This window comes from Dermacentor albipictus, chromosome 2, assembly GCF_038994185.2.
Source record: "Dermacentor albipictus isolate Rhodes 1998 colony chromosome 2, USDA_Dalb.pri_finalv2, whole genome shotgun sequence".
Lineage (NCBI taxonomy): Eukaryota > Metazoa > Arthropoda > Arachnida > Ixodida > Ixodidae > Dermacentor > Dermacentor albipictus.
Genome location: NC_091822.1, coordinates 160,919,203 through 160,942,667, shown reverse-complemented (window position 1 = coordinate 160,942,667; position 23,465 = coordinate 160,919,203). Strand labels below are relative to the sequence as shown.

Here is a 23,465-nt window from a genome sequence, read left to right as displayed (position 1 = left end):
GGTCCAGCGAAGACGACACTCTAAACTTCATTCACTGTCCCCCATCTTGTCAGCTGGTACAGTTATTGTAAATATCCTGCAAATCCTGTAAATATATTTCTGACTTTTTTCACCCCCGTAACACTTTTAGCGGAGGTGCGTCAATTTTGCTCGATTTAAGCGTACTATTAGTTGCAATTGACAGAATTGTGATATCATTTTTCCCTGCCAAATTACAGTGCTGTAAAGTTCAGAGTTTCATTTTCTCGAAATCTGATACATTTGCCAATCTTTATTTAAAAACTGACAACCTAAATAAAAGATTTGTGCCCGACAGTCACTATACTTAACTTTTGCTTTTAAATGCAACAAACCTCAACAAATGTGGTGCAATGTGTGCCAAGACAGATGATTTCTCCATTCCCATGTATTTATATAGGAGCTTCCAAGCTAAAGCTTCCTCTTAAAAGTGAACCACGAAGACCAAGGAAGGCAAGCAGTGCTAAAGGAAAGAGCGCAGTGCTGCAACATACAAGAGTTCCAAGTAGCTTGTTGAGAATGTTTCTCCCAATGTCATCCAGCCAGATAAAAACCCAAGGATCAAAATGTTTCTGCTGGCTTTACAACATTACCAACCTACAATATTTGGCCAAGGATGAATCCCATTTTGTATCACCTGTGAACTGCAGGTGGCAGGCACGTACCCAGGGGGGGGCCTGGGGGGGCCCGGCCCCCCCCCCGAAATCATGTGGCATACCCCCCCCCCCTCCCAACCCACGCCACCACTCCTAACACATTCCTAAAGCGCCGCCAGATTAATGTTGAGACTTGGCAGCTGTTCATCGGTCAGCCTTATGCTGCCTTTTTCACTCCTTTTAGATGGCGGTAGTTATCGGCATCTCTTGTAATGTGAAGGACAGTTTTCTCATAGATTCCGCACCCGCGTGATGAACTCGAGATGCGTTCAGTTGTCACCATCTATTCAACCGTCACGCGCATAGCCGTTGCTTTTGTTAGTTCAACCTTCTTTGTTTAGGCTGATCCTGGGACCAGGAGAGGGATGCGGCTGTTACTCAGCTGGTCTGTACTCTCATGGAACGAGTTGCGGCCGGAGAAAACGCCAATTGCGTTTAACTTTTCCCTTTGCTTCATTATTTCCTTGAGTTACGGCTCGCCGCGATGCTGGCAGATGCCCGGAACCATATACACGTGATATGGGTTAGATAAGGTGGGAAATAAAATGATGTAAAAGAGCGTCCAATGAAACCCTGCAATACCCCTTAAACCCATAAGCAAGATGACTGTCGCCCGTTACCTCGTCTGTTTTTCCTTAATTGTATAGCACTTTTCGTGCAAAATTGGAAACTGGAAACAAAAATCGCAAGGAGTTGAGAGATTAAGCGATTTACTAAGGGAGAGAGCCAACGCAACAACCAAACTACAAGCAAAAGCGAATAATAAAAATGTTAACCGTTGTTTATGATAATATTTATGGATCAACATCTTTTTATTTAAAATGAAAGTAGAGAAAACGCCGCCGGAAGTGGAGAATAATTACTTGCTTTGAATGACGCTTCTACAGTTATCGGTCGAACCGCCTCACGTAGCCACTTCTCTGCTGTGATTATGTGGGTGTTTTTTTAACCTTTCTCGGTGAGCGCAGTATGTCTAGAATCGCAGAGTCCTGCGCTCTATACGCGGTTGTATGCGACTGGCGGCCGCACAGCGTTACGCTATTCGCGGAACTGCCAAAACTGATCCACATGGCGAAACTAACTGATATTCGAAACTATAACATGTGAAACACTGAAGAAGCCGTAAAAAAATGAACGCAGCCTGAAATCAGTAAAAGAAAAACCTGGCATAGGACAAACCATGATGTATGCACTAAAAGATAAGAGGGATAATATCATAAGCAATCTCGAAGATACAGTAAAAGCAGCGAAAAAATTCTAAGCTGACCTGTATACAGTGCCCAGAGGAGTCACGATACCTCACTCAGAAACAGTAATGAACAGGATACAGAAACTCTCCTATAACTAGCGATGAGGTCAGAAGGGCGCTGCAAGACATGAAACGATGAAGAGCGGGAGGAGATGGTGGAATACCAGTCCATTTAATCAAAGATGGAGGAGACATAATGCTTGGAAAACTGGCGGCTCTTTATACGAAGTGTATATCGACTGAAAGGGTCCCAGAAAACTGGAAGAATGCAGACATTATACTAATCCACAAAAAAGGAGACGTTGAAGAATTGAAAAATTATAGGACCATTAGCTTGCTCCCAGTATTATTTAAGATATTTACCAAAATAATCTCCAATAGAATAAGGGCAACACTGGATTTTGTCAACCAAGGGAACAGGCTGGCTTCAGGAAGAGATACCTTACAATGGATTACATCCATGTCATCAATCAGGTTATCGCGAAATCTGCAGAGTACAATAGGCCTCTCTATGTGGCTTATATAGATTACGAAAATGCATTTGATTCAGCAGAGATACCAGCAGTCTAGAGGCACTACGTAATCAAGGACTACAGAACGCTTACGTAAAAAGCTTGAAAAATATTCTACATGCGTGTGGTATTTGTTTGTCTGAACGAGGTGCGTGGGCGCCATCACTCCAGAAAAGAGGAGGAAGAACGAACTGGGCTCGCGCTGTGAATCTAACCGGTCAGCGCTGCAACCGTTGTTGTAAATATAATCTGTAAATAGTTTCTCGTCTTACTGGCTCGTCCTTCGCGTAAGAATATATACAGAGGTTCTACAGCTACCTTAATTCTACACAAGAAAAGCAGGGAGATACCTATAGGGAAATGGGTCAGACAGGGAGACACAATTTCTCCAAAGCTATTCACTGCGAGCTTAGAAGAATTCAAGCAATTAAACTGGGAAAGCTTAGGAGTAAAGATCGACGGCAAATATCTGAGCAACCTTCGGTTTGCCAATGACATTGTTCTATTCAACAACAATGCAGACGAGTTACAACAAATGATTGGAGACCTTAAGAGGAAGCTTTAGCTCGGGTGCTCCTATCTAAATACATGTAAAAGGAGAATTCGTTTTTCTCGGCAACCACTGCACCAAATTTGACGGGGTTTGCTGCATTTAAAAGAAAAGCTTAAAATCTAGTGACTGTTGGTTTCGAATTTTCGATTTAGGTCGTCAAATTTTTATAAAAATTTGGCGAAAAACGCAAATTTTCAGAAAACGAAACTATCAAGTTTACAATCCTGTAACTCAGCAAGAAATAATGATATCGCAATTCTGTGAATTGTACCTGATAGCCCATCTAAAGCGGACAAAATTGATATGTTACATATGAACCTCGAAAAATGGAGTGATGTGTAATTACAACTTTTGCAGAACCTTTGTAAACAACGTAACAAATTCACGTAAGAGGTAAACTGACATATCAAATTTGTCCGCTTTGAATGGTCTAATGGATGCCGTTTACAGAATCGCGATATCTGTTTTTGATGCAGAGCTATTAGCTTGTAAACTTCGTTCTTCTATTTTTTTCAAACATTTGAATTTTTGAAAATCCTTTTAACAAAATTCAAGCCCTAAATCAAAATTCCGCTTCCAACAGTCACTAGAATTTAACTTTCTCTCTCAAGTGCAACAAATTTCATTAAAATCGGTCCAGGGGTTATCTCAGAAAAACGTTTTTGCGTTTTTACATGTATTTGAATAGGCCGCGTCGGAGTTGGGCCCGAGCTAAAGCTTCCTCTTAAAAGAGAGAGTGTAAGAGTGAGGTTGAATATTAATATGCAGAAGATGACGATAATGATAAATAGCCGGGCAAAGGAACAAGAGATCTAGATCGCCAGTCGGCCACTAGAGACTGTGAAAGAGTACGTTTACCTAGATCAATTAATCACAGGGAACCCTGATCATGAGAAGGAAATTCACAGAAGAATAAAAATAGGTTGGATCGCATACGGCAGACAATGCCAGCTCCTGACTGGAAGCTTACCATTATTATTGAAAAGTAAGGTGTGCAGTCAGTGCATTTTGCCAGTGCTGACATATGGGGCAGAGACTTGAGAATGAGTTAAGGACCGCGCAAAGAGCGATCGAACGAAGATTGCTAGGCATAACGTTAAGAAAGAGAAAGAGAGCGGTTTGGATCAGAGAGCGAACGGGTATAGACGATATTCTAATTGACATCAAGAGGAAAAAATGTAACTGGGCAGGTCATGTAATGCGCCGGTTGGATAACCGTTGGACCATTAGGGTTACAGAATGGGTACGAAGAGAAGGAAAACGCAATCGAGGACGACAAAACACTAAGTGGAGCGATGAAATTAAGAAATTCGCGGGCGCTAGTTGGAATCGGTTGGCGCAGGACAGGGGTAAATGGAGATCGCAGGGAGAGGCCCTAGTCCTGCAGTGGACATAAAACATGATGATGATGATGATGATGATGATGATGATGATGGAGGTGGTGCCCCCCCCCCCCCCCCCCCCCCGAAAAAAAATCCTGGGTACGTGCCTGGCAGGTGGTACATACCACACAATGGTCATTCTTTTGTCTATAAATAATCCCTTCTCCAAAATAATTTGTTGAACATTTTAGACTCAATATAAGTGTTCTAAGATGAAACAGGAACTTTTCATGGTGATCATGACAAATTATGAGCAATGTACTGAACACAGTCTACTATGTGCTTCTTTCCCCTCCTGTAACAGCCTAGACAGGCTTCACAGTTACAGACAGGCTTGCATAAGACAGCTACAATGGTGCCGTCTAACCTGTGGAGAGTGGGTCCACCTTGAGCCTCTTGGCCTCTTTCTTGATATACACAGCGGGCAGGCTGGATTCCGACATGACGGATGGCTCATAGAGGAAACCGACGCTGTAGTCAATGTACAGGTCGTTCTCATCCTGAGGTGGTGTAGGAGGTGCCCAGATCTGGTTGAAATTAAATGGACAGAGCAAGAGCAATCAGTCATTCAGAGTTGTAGGAATGGCAGAATAATGGCCAGGCACACGTTAGGATCGAGTGAATACCGTAATTAACGTAAGTAACTGTTATTGCTTAAAAATCTTCCTAGGGCAGGCCAAAAATGGGCGTTTTTGACAGGAGATGACTTGTGTTCCAATGCACTCACTGTCCCCTAAACTCTGCCGGAACAGATGCTGATAATAAAGGAGTCGCTGTTTGGGTCACCATAGGGGTCAGGCACATGCATGCTAACTGATCAAGTTCCAATTATTTGGCGATGGCCAATTAGGATCGAAATAGCAAAAGTTTCAGCCACAGAAGTGCATAAGTACCTTTGGTCAGGATTGAATTAAACAAAAAATCAAATTAACCAGAATCAATTATGCTAAAGCATTTGAGATCAGCTATAAACTATTTTAGCAAATTTCCCACTAAAATACAGTTAGAAAAACTTTCAGTGAGAAGCAAGGTCAACACAGCAAACAAGCATTTTTACAAAACCAGTGGAAGTATAAATTATTACAACAGCGGCACCAAAGATACTATGAAGTAATCACTACATAGTACAGGCTGTACTTTCCACAGTGTTCAAGGGCTATTACACTAGGGTTAGCTACATTTAGCGAAATCAAAAACCCAATGGCTCATGCGGCGTCAAGTGCAGAGAAAAGCACGCTCAAACCTGCAAAAAAGCTTACTTACCGGCATCTGTTCATGTCCGTTCATAGAGATGTATATCTGCAGAAAGAGAAAAAGGTAAAGAGAGAAGTGAACAACTAATAAGCTCACTCGAAAAGTGATCCAATCATTACAGGAAATAATGCATCTGTACGGCAAAGGGCACCTTATTCACATTTCTTTCCCATCCCACCAATACAATTGACATTGCTTGCATACCAGAATATATATGTTTTTGACATGAACAGCACCAATCAAGCTTTAGAGACTCTGGCCCAAGTATGAAAACAAGTGCCTCCGCTGACTCTCTCCAGGAATCTCAATACAAGGACACATGGAAAAAGCAGAGGAGGAGGAGGATGAGGCTGCCCTGCATAGGAAAGCTGGGATCACGCAGCAAAAACTGCTGCGTCTTCTTCACACCTAAAAGAGCTCTAACAAGTGGCAAAGCCTCAAAAGAACCTGTGACATCAGCTGTGAGCCACATACATGGTTCGCCAGCACAAAGCATGAATGCATTCCAAGAAATAAAAATTGCATAATGCCAGTGAATTCCTCATATGATGAGAAAAGTATTTTCTGTTTCCTTTTTGCTCAATATGTTGGTGTATTCATGAATGGAGCTATTGGTTTTTTTTTTTTTCATGTACATATGTAAGCTAATACAGTAATTTGCCAGAATAAAACAGAAATGATAAGAAACACACCAGAACATCTCATGCACCCAATTATCGGAAACTGCAATAACTGCTGCCAACTGCTAAATGTACTTTCGCTCCAAAACTTAGTGTGTGCAAATGCCCTGCAGCAGTGAAAAACATACACCAACAAAAAGATGGGAGAGGAAGTGAGCTCTCTAGTTTGTTGACCTTGCTTATATTTCTGTACCTTTTAAGAAACTGCTGTTCCAAAATACGGCATATCAACAGCACTTCCTTAAAGGGTACGATGTCGTGTTACATTCTCAACCGCTTTCAAGTGGGCAGCAACTTTAGGTACAGCCCCCAACACCTGCAAATGGCTTTGTGAACTCAAGCCCTGGGAGGAGGAAGCGTGCACTGGGAAAATACAGATGTGTCAACTTGTTCGAGGCATCATAACCCCAACACATGTGGCTCCCGAATTCCTTGACATATTATGCACACTAAGTGCTTGCAAGCTAACTCAATATCAGCCTTGCCATGGCGAACATGTCCTGTGGTTCTGTTGCTTGCTCTTTTAAGTTAGGTATCAGTATGTCCCTTCCACAAAATATTTTGTAAACTTCTGCAGCACTATGGTTTGAATTCAGCCATGTTTCTGCAATACGTTTTGTCAATCACAAAGCCTACCCGCAAATCATAGCAGGGCATGAATCACGACGCAGAGTTGAAAGAGGCCTCAACTTTGCAGGATGCCAAATGTAGACAACTGGGTTCAACCGCAGTCAAAGAACAGGATCCAGAAGAATCTCTGTTTTGCACCGAGAGACGGTTCAAGTGCTGAGAAAAAAATCCCGTCACAAGAAGAAATTAGGAGCATGATTGATATGTCGCCAAAGCGCAGAAATACTGCTCTCTGGTGATCTCCGAGCTTATGCTCGATGCATGCTCCATGCAAGCCAGGAGGACCACAGAGTTCCCTACAAAAATTACAACAGCAAAACTCTAGTGCTAGTCCCTACGGATGTTGCAAGTATGGTTGTTCAGACAGCATGGAAACGATGGTATATTATAAATGTATATGCCTAAACATAGTCCTTCTGGCTTCGAATGGCTCTGTCACTATGCAGAGTGATAATCTTCAACAATTTATTTTGTTATAAATGTAACAATCTGCAATGATCATGCATATGAATGGATACCTATTTCGTCCACAAGAAGATATGAAGCCAATAGCACAGATTTCGGGCAAATCCATGTACTACCCATCATTTCTGTGTTAGGTGAACAATCATGGTGCTGGAGTTCCCACTAGCAATTTTTGCCTGGAACTCTGTGGGAATGGACAGCTCAGAGAACACACCAAATACTGACAGATAACGTAGACGGACTGATGTGATGAGCTCTTCTGAAGAAAAATTCGGTGAAACTGATCAAACAGCATTTTCCATTCTTCAAATGCAATGCAACCTGCTTTTTGTTATCGTTGGCCACTCGTCATGTCCCCAAATAACTTGCCGGAACCTTTCTGCCTCTCCCAAATTTACGGCACCGCTACCTGCCCCTCTCTCACGCTTACACAGCTTTCGTGAACTGCGGATGCCATGTTGTTCGCAGGAAACCACAGTGAACTTGTGGCTTTAGGACACTAATGTACCTGTCTATTTGAACTTATTTTTGGGCTTTGATGTCTCTCTAGAGAAACACCGTTGTCAACCAGTTCATGAAATAAGTTAAATACATTCCACTAACGCGATAGAATTGCGCTCATTGTAATTCTTCACACCAATCTGTTTGCGACATTCGTTCTCTTTAGACTCAAAGCCAGCGGTAGCGGTTAGCAGAGTACAGCCTCCGACATTGTCGGCATGGCTCACGCAGTAATCCTCGCATGTCACGAGCAATTTGAAGTGTGAAAGAATTGTGCGTCTCCTTCCGTTGCTACTCAAGCTGTGAGGCTTCTTCAAGGGTACTTCAACATTCTCAATTCATTAAATAAGCGCCTCCTCTTAACTATGCAGGCATCTACAATAGTTTATAGCGTGCCTTGGATATTGGAACAACATTAAGAAGTCTCTTCCTTTAAGTTAGGCAACAAGTGAAGCTGCCTACATGAAAATGGGCAAGATTCCCAGAAGCAAACATTTTCTTAATCCGAACTGAGCCAATTTAGAAAAAAAGGCAGCAATGTTTATTTTACCTCCCTATCCCACAATGGCTTGGCTGATTTAGAGCAACCCCGATAAAGCGCAAAGTGCTGGTCATACGAATGTACTGCGCAAAGTGTAATGCATTCCCATTCATTTTGTAAAGTGACTAGCTTCACAGAAATTATTTTGACTCATCCCTGATTTTTTCAGTTCTGAAACTGCCCTCGCCACCACTGACAAGCAATAACCAAATTGAGAGCATACTGGTCGACAATCATTTTACAAATTGGGAGGCCATACACGCAGCTGTAATTACTATGCACTATACTACTAAATTAAATACCATAATACTGCTATTAAATGTGCTCAACAAAATGGCAAAGCTAATAGAGTGGAAAAGCTAACGATGTTCCAAGGAGGGCATCACTGCCATGTAGGCTACACAGTGCACTAAACACTAACGACCACTAGGCTCACCGTATACTTTGTCTAAAGTTTAGGAAGCTGCGCATAAATTCATATACCTGCAATCAGGACAACAGGAGTACCTTCGTCTTAATGCCCTTCTAGACACATTACAGCCTTAATATAGCTTATTTTCTTTAATTCAACTTTTCAGACTTTCTGCTCTGGAAATTCATTCTCGAATGCATTCTATGAAACTGCGGATACGTGGGGATTCTGTTGGTGCTAGACATTTTTCTCACAGACACATGGTTGCAGCAACTGCCGTTAATAACATAGGCAACCATGTCCTCTTAGCTATTTCCCATGGTGTTCTTTCGAACCTTCTTTCAATGAACTAGCTTCCAAAAACATCTCGCTATTTGGTTCCTTCCGATACATTCATTGCCTCTACAGCTAAAGCTGAAGATGGAAACAAGCAACTTCAGTACAAGTCTCGTCCTACCAGAACAATGCCAGGAACCCACGAGTATAGATTGACACTGCCCATACATCACCCATTTTCAAACGTGAATGCAGCTTCACAACAGAGACTTGTTCCGAGTACATGCAATACTCAGCACGGAGGACGTATTGAAGGCAACGTTCAACGTTTGAATAGAATGATTCAAAACGAAACCATACCTGATGGTACTCGCACAGTTTCAAGAATACACTCCCAATTTATGCTTTTGGATTGCTCCATATGAATAAGGTCATAGATATCATGACAAGTATGCAGCCTGAAGTTAGTAGGTACACTGAATTAAGCACAACAGTGATGTGCAGAATGCACCTGTGAATTTCAACTTGGATGTTTAAAAGGAAAGCCAACCCTTTAATTTTTTTTTTTTGTTAGAAATATATTCGTAAGAAACTGTCACTTGTTGTGTATTTCATTGTTGCTGAATTCCCGCAGTTTTCATGCACGATAATTGTTCCTCTATATTGCTATTTTCATAACCCAAATTGCGAAAAGTTCCCAGTTTTGGTGAAACTATTTCTCTGGTTCTACAGCTGTATCCTCCCTTTTTTGTTTGTGCTTCTTCCCCAAGGAAGCCTTATTGAGATGCAATATAAAGAGATGTTGCTGATTGTAACAACGAAAAATAGTAAATCGACTAATCTTTCACGACTGCCAGTCAGAAATCAACCCTGAAATGACACTGGTCTAAACTGGACTAGGTCTCTAAAATTTGTTTCACTACATTAAATCAATCTGAGATATTAATGTAATGAGCTATTGAGATTTTAGTAACTAGATCCATTTCCATGAAATTTGCAATGCCTCAAGAACTGGATACAGAACAAAAATAAAGGAAAAAAAGGACTGCATTTGCCTTTATGTCATCAAAATATAATATCTCCATGTTGATTAACCAATATTCATAAATTGAAAAGAAAAATGCCCACAATATTTTCTTTCCCTCCAGGTTCCACATTCAGTAAAGTTGTGAGCAACTACGGTTCCCAGTGTTGTACCATGCCACAAGCAGCTGTTGTTGCACAATATAAACAGATGGAGTTTGAACTCTCAAAGCTATATTGCGGCTATGAGAAACGGCATAGCAAAGGGCTCCAGGGTTTATTTTTTACCACTTGGTATTCTTCCATGTTAACCTAAACCTACGTAAATAGACATTATTTTCAAATCTGAACCTCACAGAGAAGTAACAAAAGGCAGACAGCCTTGAATTTAATTTTCCTACTACAGATAAGCACAGCAGAAGACTAAACGGCCAGCGGCACTACTCTGAACAGCGTCAAATTCCAGTGTTGTCGAATTCCACCGTCTTGGCACTTTCAGTTGTTCAGCGGTGAGGCGTAGCTGCCAACTGAAAGTAACAATATGGCGATTTTGACAATATGGTGGAATTTGATGGCGTTAAGAACAGCACACCGGCAAAGTTTCTGAATAGAACCTATCCTCAGTATATGTGTCCTAGGGGGGGGTGGGGGGGAAAGAAGTAATAATAGCGGCTTGTATATACCTAACGGTCTTATTGCTTTCAAGTGCAGTGTATAACAGACATGACAGACAAAGTCAAGCAGGTGCTTCAGTTCCTCAAAGAATTTACAAATGCCCTGAATCGCATTTAAAGGCCAACTGCAACAAAATTTCACTTTGACTGACTTTGCCATAAATGAGTAGCACATAGCCTTGAACTAATTTAGGCAAAGCCACAGAGCTGGCAATCGTATATTTTCTTTTTAGCAGCCTTTAAACAGCAGCTAAGCAGATGATGCGTGCTTAGCTGCTTGACGATGGTGGTTGTCGCTATGATGCAAGTCCCAGATCACCACCTCCGAGATTTTTGCAGCGTGTCGCAGGATGCCGCAAGTACCGGGCATTTGGGCTGTCCACACACTTGGAGCTATGTTGCCTACAGAGACCAATCGAAGCACACAGTTGTCTCAACGGCTAGTGGGCTCGTCGTAGCACCCTGCAGCCGCTGCGGTATCTACGCTACAAGAGTAGACACAGCTACGCACAACTGCTGGAGTACGTGCTCACGCTCCTGTGCTCCACAGTCTGGCCAAGCTTGTGGTGCGAACTGGCTTTGCCCAACACCAGCTTTACCAATGGATAACAGCCAAATTCAGATTGTGCATCTTAAAATTCTATTAATGGCAAGCGTACATGTGGTATGGGCTTATCTCAGCCACACGTTCCAGGTCGTGTAGCTTGTCAAGCAGTAGTGGCGACGCTTTTTTATAATTTTTTGGTTTCAGTAGAAAAAAAAAGGCTATTTTTGCAAGATTTTTGTGGCACTTCCACTCATATTCTAAATGTGACATGTTGCACAAGGGCTCCCTTATATCTACACAATTACAAGTCAAATTTTGTTGCAGTTGGCCCTCCAGACAACCCTTGAAGCTGATACGCACTGGTAAAGTCATTTACTTCAACAAGGCTGCAGTGGCAATTACACATATGCAATGTGCTGAACATCGGGCCTTCGCCACTTCTCTGTGCATCCGCTTCGTAACCATGCAATTAAAGGTGGATTGGCTATGGCACAAATTGATCCGAACGTGGTTGCTTTTGGAGGATGTCAAATAAGCATAGCTCGAATGCAGTAAACTATCGTGGACAAGTGGACGAAATGCACCTGTTCTTCACTCATTAGTCTTGTCCGTTGCAGCCCTAATATTCACCAGAAAACTGGTCACTAAGGCAATATATTTAATCCACTTTTAATCTTATCATCATACAACCAATTTATTATTTCAATAAGGACTAAGCTAAATTTTGTAAGGACATTTTATCTCCTTCCATGCAATTACCAAAATTCTCACCCGTGCTGCTAACAAAATACTCTGGCACCAATAGTCAAGTTGCAAATTCAATGAAAAATTTTTGTTCCATTACCAGAAGTTGAAACACTATCACCAGTTTCGTTCTATAGCACTTTGACTGGTGCAGCAACAATTATGGCTAAGAAAACTTTTCTAGCTTAACACTGACAATCTGCTCCAAGATAAAACTGAATTTTTTTCCACTTCAAGATAAAACTTCCAAGATAAATTTTTTCGAAGTCCCCAAGGTGAAATGTACACAAATGCTTCTATCCTCCCATGCTTTCTAATGCTTCTGTTCTGCAGTGTGTACCTACAAAATACTTCAAGTCGAGCACTATCATTCACCAACATTTGGCCAATTGACGACAAAATCAATTTGTATTGTTTATCTGAAGTTCAGGTGCCCACAGCAGCTCTGATCTGCTGCACTTGCTGTTGCAGCAATAGCAGCAATATTGGTGAATTTCTGGCCTACAAAATATTTACAGCCTAGCGCCAACAACTGCATCCTGAATGAAACTATGGGTTTCGACTGCCTAAAGTTTAAACATTCCTGGCAGTTCTGGTCGACAGTACTTTCTGGTACAGCAACACTGATAAAATTCTGGCCTACGAAATATTTTGACCCAAGCGCCGACATTAAAATCTGCAATGGAACTCAAGTTTTTCAAGCAGAAGTTGAGGCACACACCGCAGTTCTGGTCTACTTCACTTGCTTGTGCAGCAGCATTAGTGCGAAGTTCTGGGCCACAAAATATTTCCACCTCAGGGCTGACCCTCGTATCTTCAATGAAAAACTATGAATTTTGATTGCCCCGAGGTTGAATTGCTCTCAGCAGTTCTGGTTTTCGGCACTTTCGTGTGCAGCAACACAGTTCTCATTTGTACCGTTGCACAGGGCCGGTACTAACCGATACTTGATACCTAGCTGAAGCAACTGATTTTGTTATCTGCCCGAAGTTGCTGCACTCTGCAACAGCACTTTCTACTCGACTTAAAGGGCGAAAAGAAAACAAGGACACAAGAAAGAACACCAGACAGGATGAGCGCTCGTCCCGTTTGGTCTTCCTTCTCGAGTCTCTGGGGTCTCCCCCCCGCCCCCCTTAAAAGTTTGAATTCTTACAATCTCGCCCAAATTTCAGTTCTTGTAGCACTTTCTAGTTCTGTAATATTAGTAAGGTTCTGCTTTATGCTGTGTACAAGGTATTTTCAGCTTAGCAATGTCTCTTGAGTCATATAGCTGAAACGACACTTGTTCCAATTATGTTTAAAAAAAAAAATACAACAGCACTTCTAGTTTCCAGCGTTCTCGTGATGCAGCAGCCTTTCCTTTTCTCCGAGACCCAGGGCAATGCTACGAGGTAAGAAAAACCCTAGATTTTACTTAGAGGATGGAAGCATAATATTGATAAGGCTTATGGAGGACACAGGACAGATGCTAAGGACTGCAGTAGCTGACCTATGTCCTTCCTCGTCTGTCAATATTGTGCTCCTTCCCATACTATAAGTATGCACCCAACAATGCACGCTGCCAAGATTTACAGGGCCTTCAACGAGTGCTCGGCAGGCAGTGACGCCAATTGAGCTGGGAATAAGGAAAGGCCGATGCAAAAGCGCACGCACGTCTTGCTCTTCGCACCCAAATGCATCTCATCTCTTGGTAGAGGTGGACTAGTCCGTGGCCGGGCCATCTTTTCAAGTTTTGGTGCCAGACAATAAAAAGGGGAAAGGAAGGGAGTAACAACACCTACGAAGTTTAGAACAAATTTTTCGATTACTGCCTGTGCTAAAAAAAAAAATGTGTCCAGCAAAAGCAGGAGGTGGAGGACAAACAATTAAAAAGAGCAAAAGAAATTTCTGCTCTAAATTCAGAGCTGGCCCAAAAAAAAAAAGAATGAAAGAAAAGGATGTCAAGACCGGAATGTTGTGTGAATAATGCTAGGCCAAATCTGTGTGGTAAACAGATATGGGAGAACATAAAAGGCTGCAGGGCGTAGTTAAAAAAAAAAAATGAAAGATTTGGGCATGGGAAAGCAGAAGCGAGTGGTATCGAAAATAACGACAAGATAAGGGAGGGGGCTAAAAATAAAAAAACCTGGTGGCCAACTCTACCAAAAGAAACGCTGCATTTAGGAGCAAGAGTGGCATAGTGCGACACCAAAACCTGAGAAGGGTGCTCAACACCTCTCTCTCTCTCTCCCAAGAATTGAGACACACCGGAGGCGAAGAGAAAGAGTGCTTCACTTGACTTTTATTCAACATGCTTCTGCGCTTCCGAGTAGGTTTTTTTTCTATGTTGCGTTCACGGCAACACATCTCAGCTCGGCCACAAAAGGAAAAAGGGGAGGGGGAAACAAGCGAAGAGAAAAACATAAAAAGGTGGTGGTGACATTGTGTGCCCTTTGCTCATAAATACCGAAGGAGGGAGAAAAAAAAAAAAGAACCAGCCAAGTGAGGGCAGCGAATTGTGCTTAAATGTGGCAGCACTTTGAACGATTTGACGAGACAAAAAAAAAAAAGGCTGCACGTATGAAACAAGCAAGAGCAGTTGGCGCGCACACACAAGGGTAAACAACAACAACACACTTCCGACCAAGACGCGCAGCGATGGCTGCAAAACAAATCTATACACGCAGCCACCAAGTGCGCGTCAATTCATTTGTCACGATGGCAGGTACTGGAGGGACACGGGGGATGGTAGAATTACACAATTAGCAAAAGCACAATTGGGGTGTTGGAACTAAAAAAATAATATGAAAGAGAAGCAGGTGGCATGACAGGCTGAAGAGAGAACGAGCCAGGAGCAGAGATGAAAGAGCGAGAGCACACAAATTGATGCCGCCCCTCAAGTTTTTCTTACCCCCCCCCCCTCCTACCCCCCCTAAAGCTCAAGGTTTTTCCCAGTGCACGATCTACAAAGACATCCAAGGTGCGCAAGCCACCGTTGACTCCGCAAACCCAGCTTGCTCTCCCCTTTGCAAAGGCTTCTGTTGTTGCTGCCACACTTTCCCTCAAAATTTTTGTAAAAGATCCTAAGTATTACAGAGTCCTTCACACTTTCACCACAGCTTGCTCACATGTGACGCAGAGATTGATCACACTGTCCTCCACACGTGGAACACTCATGCACACACACCCGCGCTATGTACAGGTCCTTTCACAGAAGGAACAAACAATAAAAGAATGAGCTAATGAAGAACTTTACAGAGTCACTGCATGATGCCTATGCCCCATCCCTTCCTCTTTGAACAGCCCTTCCCCAACCCCAAAGCATCTCCCGCTTCTTTTTTTTCACCTACACACACGGAAGGATAATCAACAACAAATGCTCCATGAGGGAGTCCATCTCAGAGACAACACCATATTTTTTTGCACAAGTTGTTCACTCCCTGCTACGCCTCGAGCTTCTGGACTGCCGGTGCCGCCGCCGAGAGCGGCCACCGCCTCCCCTCGTTTTGGGTCGGGGTACTTCCTCGTCAACGGTGGACTCTATTACCACAGTGGTCTCAGCTGGCGGTGGGACTAAATCTGGACCGAGGCTATCCATGACTACCTCGCCCAACACTGGCACAGGCAAGGGATCCAAGTCAAGGTCAATAATTGCAACATCATCATCGTCCTCCTCCTCCTCCTCCTTTATTATAACTTCTGCATTTTCTTCTTCAATGGGAATTTCAGTGGCATTCTCCTCCTCCTCCTCCACCGGTACCTCTGCAGTGTTCTCCTTTTTTATGTCCTGAATTTCAACAGGAGTTTCTACAACATCTCCCGGCCCTTCCTCCTCCTCTGTGGCTATTGCGGCAACTACCTCTTCCCCCTTCTCTTCGACACAGATTTCTACAGTGCTTGCCTCCACACCCTCCTCTCCATTAGCATCTGACTCGCCTGCAAAGCTTAGCCGTGAGAACAGCTCGGGCGTCAGCTTGGACACAAATTCTGCCAGGAGGTCGGGTCCTATCTCCTCGCAAAGCTCGGGGTCCAGCACAAACTCGTACACCTGCTCTTCCTCTAGACTGTACTCTTCGCCCTGAGCCAGTTCCCCCTCCGCTCCACCTAGCACCACCTGTTCTACAGCCCCATCATCAACATCCTCAGCATGCTCCTCTGCTGCCATCTCCTCAACACGCTCTTCCACCGCCATCTCCTCGACACACTCCTCCACCGCCGTCTCCTCGAGGCACTCTTCTACAGCCATCTCCTCAACACTCTCGTCAACGATTATTTCTTCAATTGTTTCCTCAACCATCTCTTGCTCCTCCTCGAGTGCAGCCACCGACTCAGTGACAACCTCCTCAAGCACAGTTTGTTCCTCGAGTGCTGCTTCTGACCCTGGGACTTCTGCCATCAAAGGTGGCTTGGGACTGGGCATGGGCTGCATCACCTGCTTTGGCGACTGCTTCGACTCCGTTTTCACAGCCTTGGGCGTGGCTTCGGGCTCAGTCTCAGCAGCTCGCGCCCTTCTCGTTCTAATGACCAGATTGGGGTTCGAGAATGGTTTCACTGCCACAGGCGAGGACCCAGTCGAATTCGGCGCGCGGGTTTTGGTCCTACTAGGACTGTTAGCCGCAGACTTCTCTGCATCAAGAGCGTCACCAACATGATTACCGACAGGTTCGGGGAGGGGAACATTCATGGTTGGCGCCGCGCCCTTGCTGCCCATACGGAGTGCCTTCTCTAGCATCTGTGTTTTCCCGGCAGGTCGGGACACTTCTGCCGGGACATTGGATTTCTCTGCGACCCCTGCCGGCAAAACCTTCATGACCGGCAACGTGCACTCGACAGACAGGTCTTTCTCCCCAAGCACAACTTTCTCTGTAGTGGGATGAGGTGGCAGTTTGACGGCCGACGCATTTTTGTCCAACACTTTCCTCTTATCAGTGGCGGGAAGAGATTCCAGCTTAATCGCTAGGGCGTGCTTGTCTGTAACCTGCGCCTTATCAGCTGACGGAGGTGGCAATAGCCTGATGTTCTTATCCATAACCTTTGCCTTTTCAACCGCTGAAACAGTTGGGGGCTTCACAGTGGCTGCACTCCTATCCGTCACCTTTGTCTTATCAGCGGTGGCATGCAGTTTGACATACGGCGACTGGAGTTTATCGGCAACCTTGATCTTTGCAGCAACCTGGTTCTTATGCTCAGAAGTATGCTTATTCACTACGGCTGACTGCGCCTCCTCTTGTTCCACTGCAGAATGTAACGTTTTGCAGGAGCCTGCGCTCAACTTCTGGCGGGTACGTTGGTGCGCCGTCTCCGGCGGCAACAATGGCTGGTGATGTTTGTGGTTTTGCACCGGTGACATGGCTCGCTTTTTCTTCAGGGGCGCTGACACTTCCTCCTGCACAACTTTATCGGCGGTAGAAGAGACGGCAGCGGCCGCCACAGCCGCTGCCCGCCGCTTACTGGTACGCTTGGGCACGGCCGCCGTGCCGTTCACCTGGCGCACAGCAGCCCCACCCTTGGTCCCACCACCACCACCACGTGATGATCTGCGCTCGCGACCACTCTTAGGCACCTGCGTGTAGGCATCCTCGCGCGAGTACACCAGGGCAGGAGCCTCCTCGTCGTCTCGGTAGCCAGCACGCCGCTCTTCCTCCTCTTTGATGGCCTTGAGGCGGCCCAGCTCCCAGTCCTTCTTCTGAGCCTCGATCTCCTCCTGCAATAGAGAGATTGGATCCTTTAAACATGAATCATGTCACAAGGGATCAGGTTGTACTTCTGCACATATAACCTTCCCATGCACATGGCCCACACCACCAAAAGCAAATGCCCCCACAATGGAAGGACGGGGAAAATTCATGCATGTAACTGCATGAACACGAGCACGCCCATGTTTAAACCATTATGAGAGCAACCCAGCACAACTGTACACAAAGCGATTGCCAAAAAACAATTTTGTTTCTTAATGGCAACACAGGAACACACAGCTAATGAGACCACTCATGCTATTTTTGCTGATGAGAATTGGCACAGACAGAGAGGAGTGCATGATGCAAAAAACCCGGCACCCATTTCCAGGCCTTGACAGCACAAAGCATGGCTTTCACAGACAATGCCATAGTTCCAGCACAAGCCCTCTCTAATGATAAACACTTGCAATCTGTTCACACGACTGCAAAACTAGAGGCCGCAGCAGGAATATAAAAATGAATCTCCTTCCCGAAACATATAAACCCACATGATAATAAAGTCAAGCTCATCTATAATGAATGCCTCTACAACGAAGAAAATAAATAATTTTGTACCAGTTCTATTGTAAGCTGCGCACTGCGCGACCCTCACAATTAGTGGCCTGTATAACAGTAATTTTCGCCCAAGCACTATGAATTCTGCCTTGCTGTCCTTCCAACACAATTTTCACGAAAACAAGTTTACTGTGGCTTGGGAGCTCAGACACGTGTGTGTGTGTGTGGTGCCATCGGCTTTGTGTTTACAAAACTTTACATCACTAGAAAGAGATCCGACTTTTTTCTGCAAGCCTCAGTTTTGGCCATGCACTTCACTGTCTGAAACACAAGCCAAAGCCTCTTAAAATCAACACTTCTTTTTTTTAAAGGTTGGATTGCGCAACATTTTGACGAGACACACAGAAGACAAACACACACCACATAGCGCTCATACTTTAAGAATTGTAAGATTATGAGCAAAGATGGCAGCCAAATAACGCGAGAGATAATCGAAGCCGCTGAGATTGCATGTTTGGGAAGTACGTGCGTGAGCATGCCCTCAGTCTCCCTTAGTGCAAAGGAATTAGATTTCCTCACGCGCTAATCTGAAATTTTGTATCCTGTTCCTTTTTTTGCGATGTCGAGTGCAGCAAAAACGATCACATGACAAAGCCGGCTTGGCATTGGTAGATGGCAATGTTTGTTACAACAATTTTTGTTTTTTGTTTGTTTTTTTGTCACTACCGCCCTCCCCCCTGAGTATCTTCCTGTATTTATTCCACTGACAAGGGAATAAAACGATAGTTGCAAGTTAGCGCTCTGTGGTGTGTGTTTCTTTTCTGCGTGTCTCGTCAAAATGTTGCGCAATCCAACCTCTAATATGCTATACTAACACGCCCAGTCATCAACCTTGGCAGCTTCCTCTTTTTCCCTAAAATCTAATGAGCAGTGAAATAAACTTGAAATTCCCGATCAACATCTTATTCCATACCTCATGCAAGCATTATTCATACTAACGTTTAAAAAGTAACTCGACAAGTTCACTCACCTCTGCCTGCTTCAACTGTTCAAGGGTCAGTGGTTCCTGAAGAGATTCAAGGAACTGCATGGCATACCTCTCCACAGGTGTAAGCTGCAATGCCAAAAAAAGAAAATGGGACGAACACACTTTTAGGAATGCACATCTCATTTCTACAAGCAAAAACGAATCATCTTGCACCATACCTGCAAAGCATATGCAGATAGAGACATGGGGACAGGAAAAAAACTAATGCACGAAGCTGCGTTAAATCTTTTTCCCGATTCCATTGTTCTCTGTGTAAGCCTTGCAGCTACAATCAGAAGATGCCATACCAACAAGCCCAAGCAACCAGCCTTACTGAATTCAGTTCATTTGCTCACATATGTTTTTTCGCTAAAAAAAATACGATCTGGCTTTTACAGAGGTCAATGCGCAGATCTCGCCATTTAGTAGCGGCATGCAGAAGTACGCAGCGTAGCAAAATTCGACGATGTACGCGTGCGGCATCAGTGTAGCAAACGCAGCTGCTTAGTTGAAATTCCTTTTTTTCAAAATGTTCGGCTGGTGCAGCTCTTATACGATTCTATACGGTATTTCCCAGTTTTCACTGTTTACAGTGGTGGTCAAGCCGGTTTTGGACTTGGAGCAATTTTTGGAGCAGGAAAAATGTTGCTCTGGAGCAGTTTAGGAGCAGTTTCAGAGCAGAAAAACTGGTCTTTTTGGAAAGACTGAAGTAGTACAGCAGAAATCTGCAGCCATTTGGCGAAGCTTGCTATCACTGTTCAATCAGTAAGTGCTGTTAACCACGAAGCAAAACACAAAGTCAACAGTAACCAAATAAGCTCGCCTTCTCACGAATGGTACAGAATGCACGGTATGTTGCAAGCATATTTAAGTGAAAGCTTTACTGGCCGCGAACTTGCGATTTCGTCGTGGCCGTGCTCCGAGGAGGCACATGACGTCACACCGCATTCCTCATCACACCGCATTCCTCGTCACATTGCGTTCCTTGTCGTCGCGCTTGCCTCCGCTCGCTTCGCCAGCCACATCACATGCCTGATAACCATGTCGGAGGATTGAAAAGGAGAGTTCGCGTGCGCCGCAACCCCAGTTGAGGTGGCAGTACGGACGGCGACAATTCTGATAAGCACGAGGAGGCCTGGAATCAACATCGGAACGAGATGAAGAGGAAACGAGTCGCCCAACAAAACAGACGAACAGCGCGCCGAACGACTGGCTAAACGCCGCAACATGGCTAGACAACCAGACTAACCTGGACTTGCAATCAAGATTAACCAAGGCTAACCATGCTATGCCTTAGCTTTCGCTACGTATATCCTGGCATAGCTGAGCTAAGCCACTGGCAATTTTTACATGGGTAGGCAAGACACTTAATTTTATAAGCAATTAAATAAAATTTTGTAGGCTAATGTGGGCAAGTGAACAAAGAGATGCACTTGGGTGCAAGACAGACATAAAATTACAAATGAGCTAGAACAATTTGCGCCGTCACACACAAGACAAAAAATTATGGCAATGGCAGTGGAGAACAACGTTCATAGCATCTCGTACACACGCTTTTGTTGTGGGGTGGTTTGTCGGCCTACCGTGTGTCATGTGGTCTCTGTGCATAGATATGAGATGATTCGGCGAAAAACCGTAACTTTTCTAGCCAACACCCGACTGACCTTTTAAAGCACTACCTTTACTGCCTCCAAGAGCTCAAATCACCACAGGCACGTCCAAAATAGCTCCGAAGGCCTGCCAGTAGAACTAATAGGCATATCTGTGCTCGTAGTGTGACAGGCGACGGCGCATGCATGTGGGTATATTTAAGGAATACATACTGTGTCCCGTGCCAATTGCCTCTGCCCACTCTGGGTATGCTTCACTGCAATACTTAGCATATGCTTCAACACCTAATATTGCTGTATTGAGGCGAAGCTGTCTTTTGGGAACCGGCATTATGCAATGCGTTGTGCTTTCCAAACTTCGAAGCCATTGGCGAGGATTACAAAGGCGGAGTCGGCACAATTGTTAACAGTGGTGAACAGCGGCAGCTAACAGCAAGACACTTGGTAGCGAATGTCAAAGTTGCTAGACCTAGCATTGCTGAGGTGGTGACTATGGCTGCCAGCAGATATGCATATCAGAACGCCTGTTTGAGCCAGCAAGATAATCAAAATGGCGGCAGTAGTGGTTTCGATCAATGCAGTTTCGGACCTGCGGTCATGGCAAAAAGTCCGGAAAATCAGACGGCAAAGTGTTTTTGCATCAGAAATTTCAGACTTTCTTACACATTGACTATGAAGTACTGTAGTGGTCATGCGAAGACGTCTGAATCATGGGGCGTGTCCGAAAAATCGGGCTTCCAGAAAATCAGTCATTGATTGTAGTTGCATAACCCTAGTGAAAACATTGAGTTGCCATGAAAACGTGAAACTATAACACTTTGGCGCAGTTGCCGCAAATGGCGCTTCAAACTGTAGCAAAGTGGCGCAATTGGACCAGCACTGCTGCTTCAAATCATTCACGGAGGTGTACCAATCTGAGAAATGACGCATAAAAAACAGTGATGCTGTATGATCGAGTTCTCACAGCCTTTCAGAAGTGCTAGGTGTCTGTTTGCTGGCTCACAACCTAGCTTGAACGCAGCTGCGGTCTTTGAGAGCAGCCGTGGCTGGTTATTCTTAGTGACGGCTCCCACGCAAACAGTGCTGCAGCACTGTGGCACCAGGTTTCACCGTAGCAGCCGTAGAAACCTCTAGCCGAGATTTCTAAACGAGCTTTATGAGGTTTCATACGGCTCCAATGTGGAGCTGGTATAATGTGGTGTAAAAAAAATTATGAGTTAATTGTTCAAAAAAGAATGTACCTATAAGTTGTTTTTTTGAATGAGGTATACTCAAGGTAAATTTTTTATGACCAATTATCATCACCTTTCAAAGCAAATTTGAGGCTCTGACACACGTTGCGTTTTATACACATTTTGTGTTGACCACGCTGTTGTACACCGCCCTTCGCCGCACGACAAAAGTTGCGAGCCTTCCCTCGACAGCTTTGCTTTAAACGTTGCGGAAGGGTTTGCACTACACTTGCCTGATCCATGAGCTTGTCCAGCTCCTCCTCTGCTTGGGACTTGTCCTCGTCCCGGCTGTCGGTGTCCAACGGGATGGACTCGTCGAACTCGGCCAATTCAGCAGCCGCTTCAGCACGAGCCGTGTGTGCGGCCTGGACGTCCAGCTCTTCCTCTGCCATGCCAAGCGCCTGCAAACAGCATTCAGCAAGACATCAAGACAAAGCCACCACCCAAACTCAACCACACTCTAGGAACTAAGGTTTCCACACTTTGGGGTGCATCTTGTCCTCAGACAATAGTCGTCATCTATCCTGTGTGCCTTTTCTCTCTCTAACGCTGAGTACGTGGTTACTACCAGGTCACAAACTGCATGCACGTTATCAGTGCAACATAGCAATCTTGAGAGGAAAGTACAGTTAACCCTCGTTAACACGAACTCGCTTATCTCGAAATATCGGTTAAGTCGAAAGTTTTCCACGCCGCGCCTTCCCCACCCATAGGTGTTATGTATTCGCACCCGTTTATCTCGAAGCATTTTTCGGGCGTAATACGGATATCTCGAAATTTTGACCGGGACGGCTGAAGGCAAAGGCCGTTACCTAAAGGTGATACAGGGTCCGAGCGAGCGCTTGGTTCCTACTAAAGTGCCGAACGCGGTCACGATCTAAGGGCGAATACAAAATTCCCGCGGATGCAGCCGTTTTCGGTCAACCACGTCAAGTAACCTTGGAAGCAGTCACGTGGTGTGCGCCGCTTGCGCGCGGGGGCTCATGGGTTTTATCGGGTAGTCGTGCCACCGCATTTCGCACGTGCGAACGTTATTGTGCGTGTGCGATTCTGCTGTTCTTTTGTTTTGTCGCGCTGTGCGCACGACGCGTTGACTGCGATTTTTTTTTGTTGTGTGCGTGGTGTGTGGTCAACGGACGACGACGATGTCCCGCCCCAAGCAGTGCAAGTCTCTGACGCTGGAGAAAAAAGTCGCGTTGATCAAGGAAGTGGAGAAAGGGGGAAGATCCAAAACAAGCATCGCCAAAGAATTCGGCATCCCCTTGTC

General features: G+C 44.6%; 1 protein-coding gene across 4 annotated transcripts in view; it reads right to left on the bottom strand.

Annotated features, from left to right (window-relative positions):
* dom (domino helicase) overlaps positions 1-23,465 on the bottom strand; it is a 124,610-nt gene that overhangs the window by 31,649 nt on the left and 69,496 nt on the right. For all 4 annotated transcript variants that reach the window (XM_070534220.1, XM_070534221.1, XM_070534223.1 and 1 more), the window contains exons 26-30: positions 22,432-22,599; positions 19,360-19,443; positions 17,660-17,800; positions 5,634-5,669; positions 4,738-4,897 (exon numbers count right to left, since the gene is read on the bottom strand). In XM_070534220.1, coding sequence (XP_070390321.1) covers positions 4,738-4,897; positions 5,634-5,669; positions 17,660-17,800; positions 19,360-19,443; positions 22,432-22,599 — 589 coding nt within the window. The remainder of the gene's footprint in view (positions 1-4,737; positions 4,898-5,633; positions 5,670-17,659; positions 17,801-19,359; positions 19,444-22,431; positions 22,600-23,465) is intronic.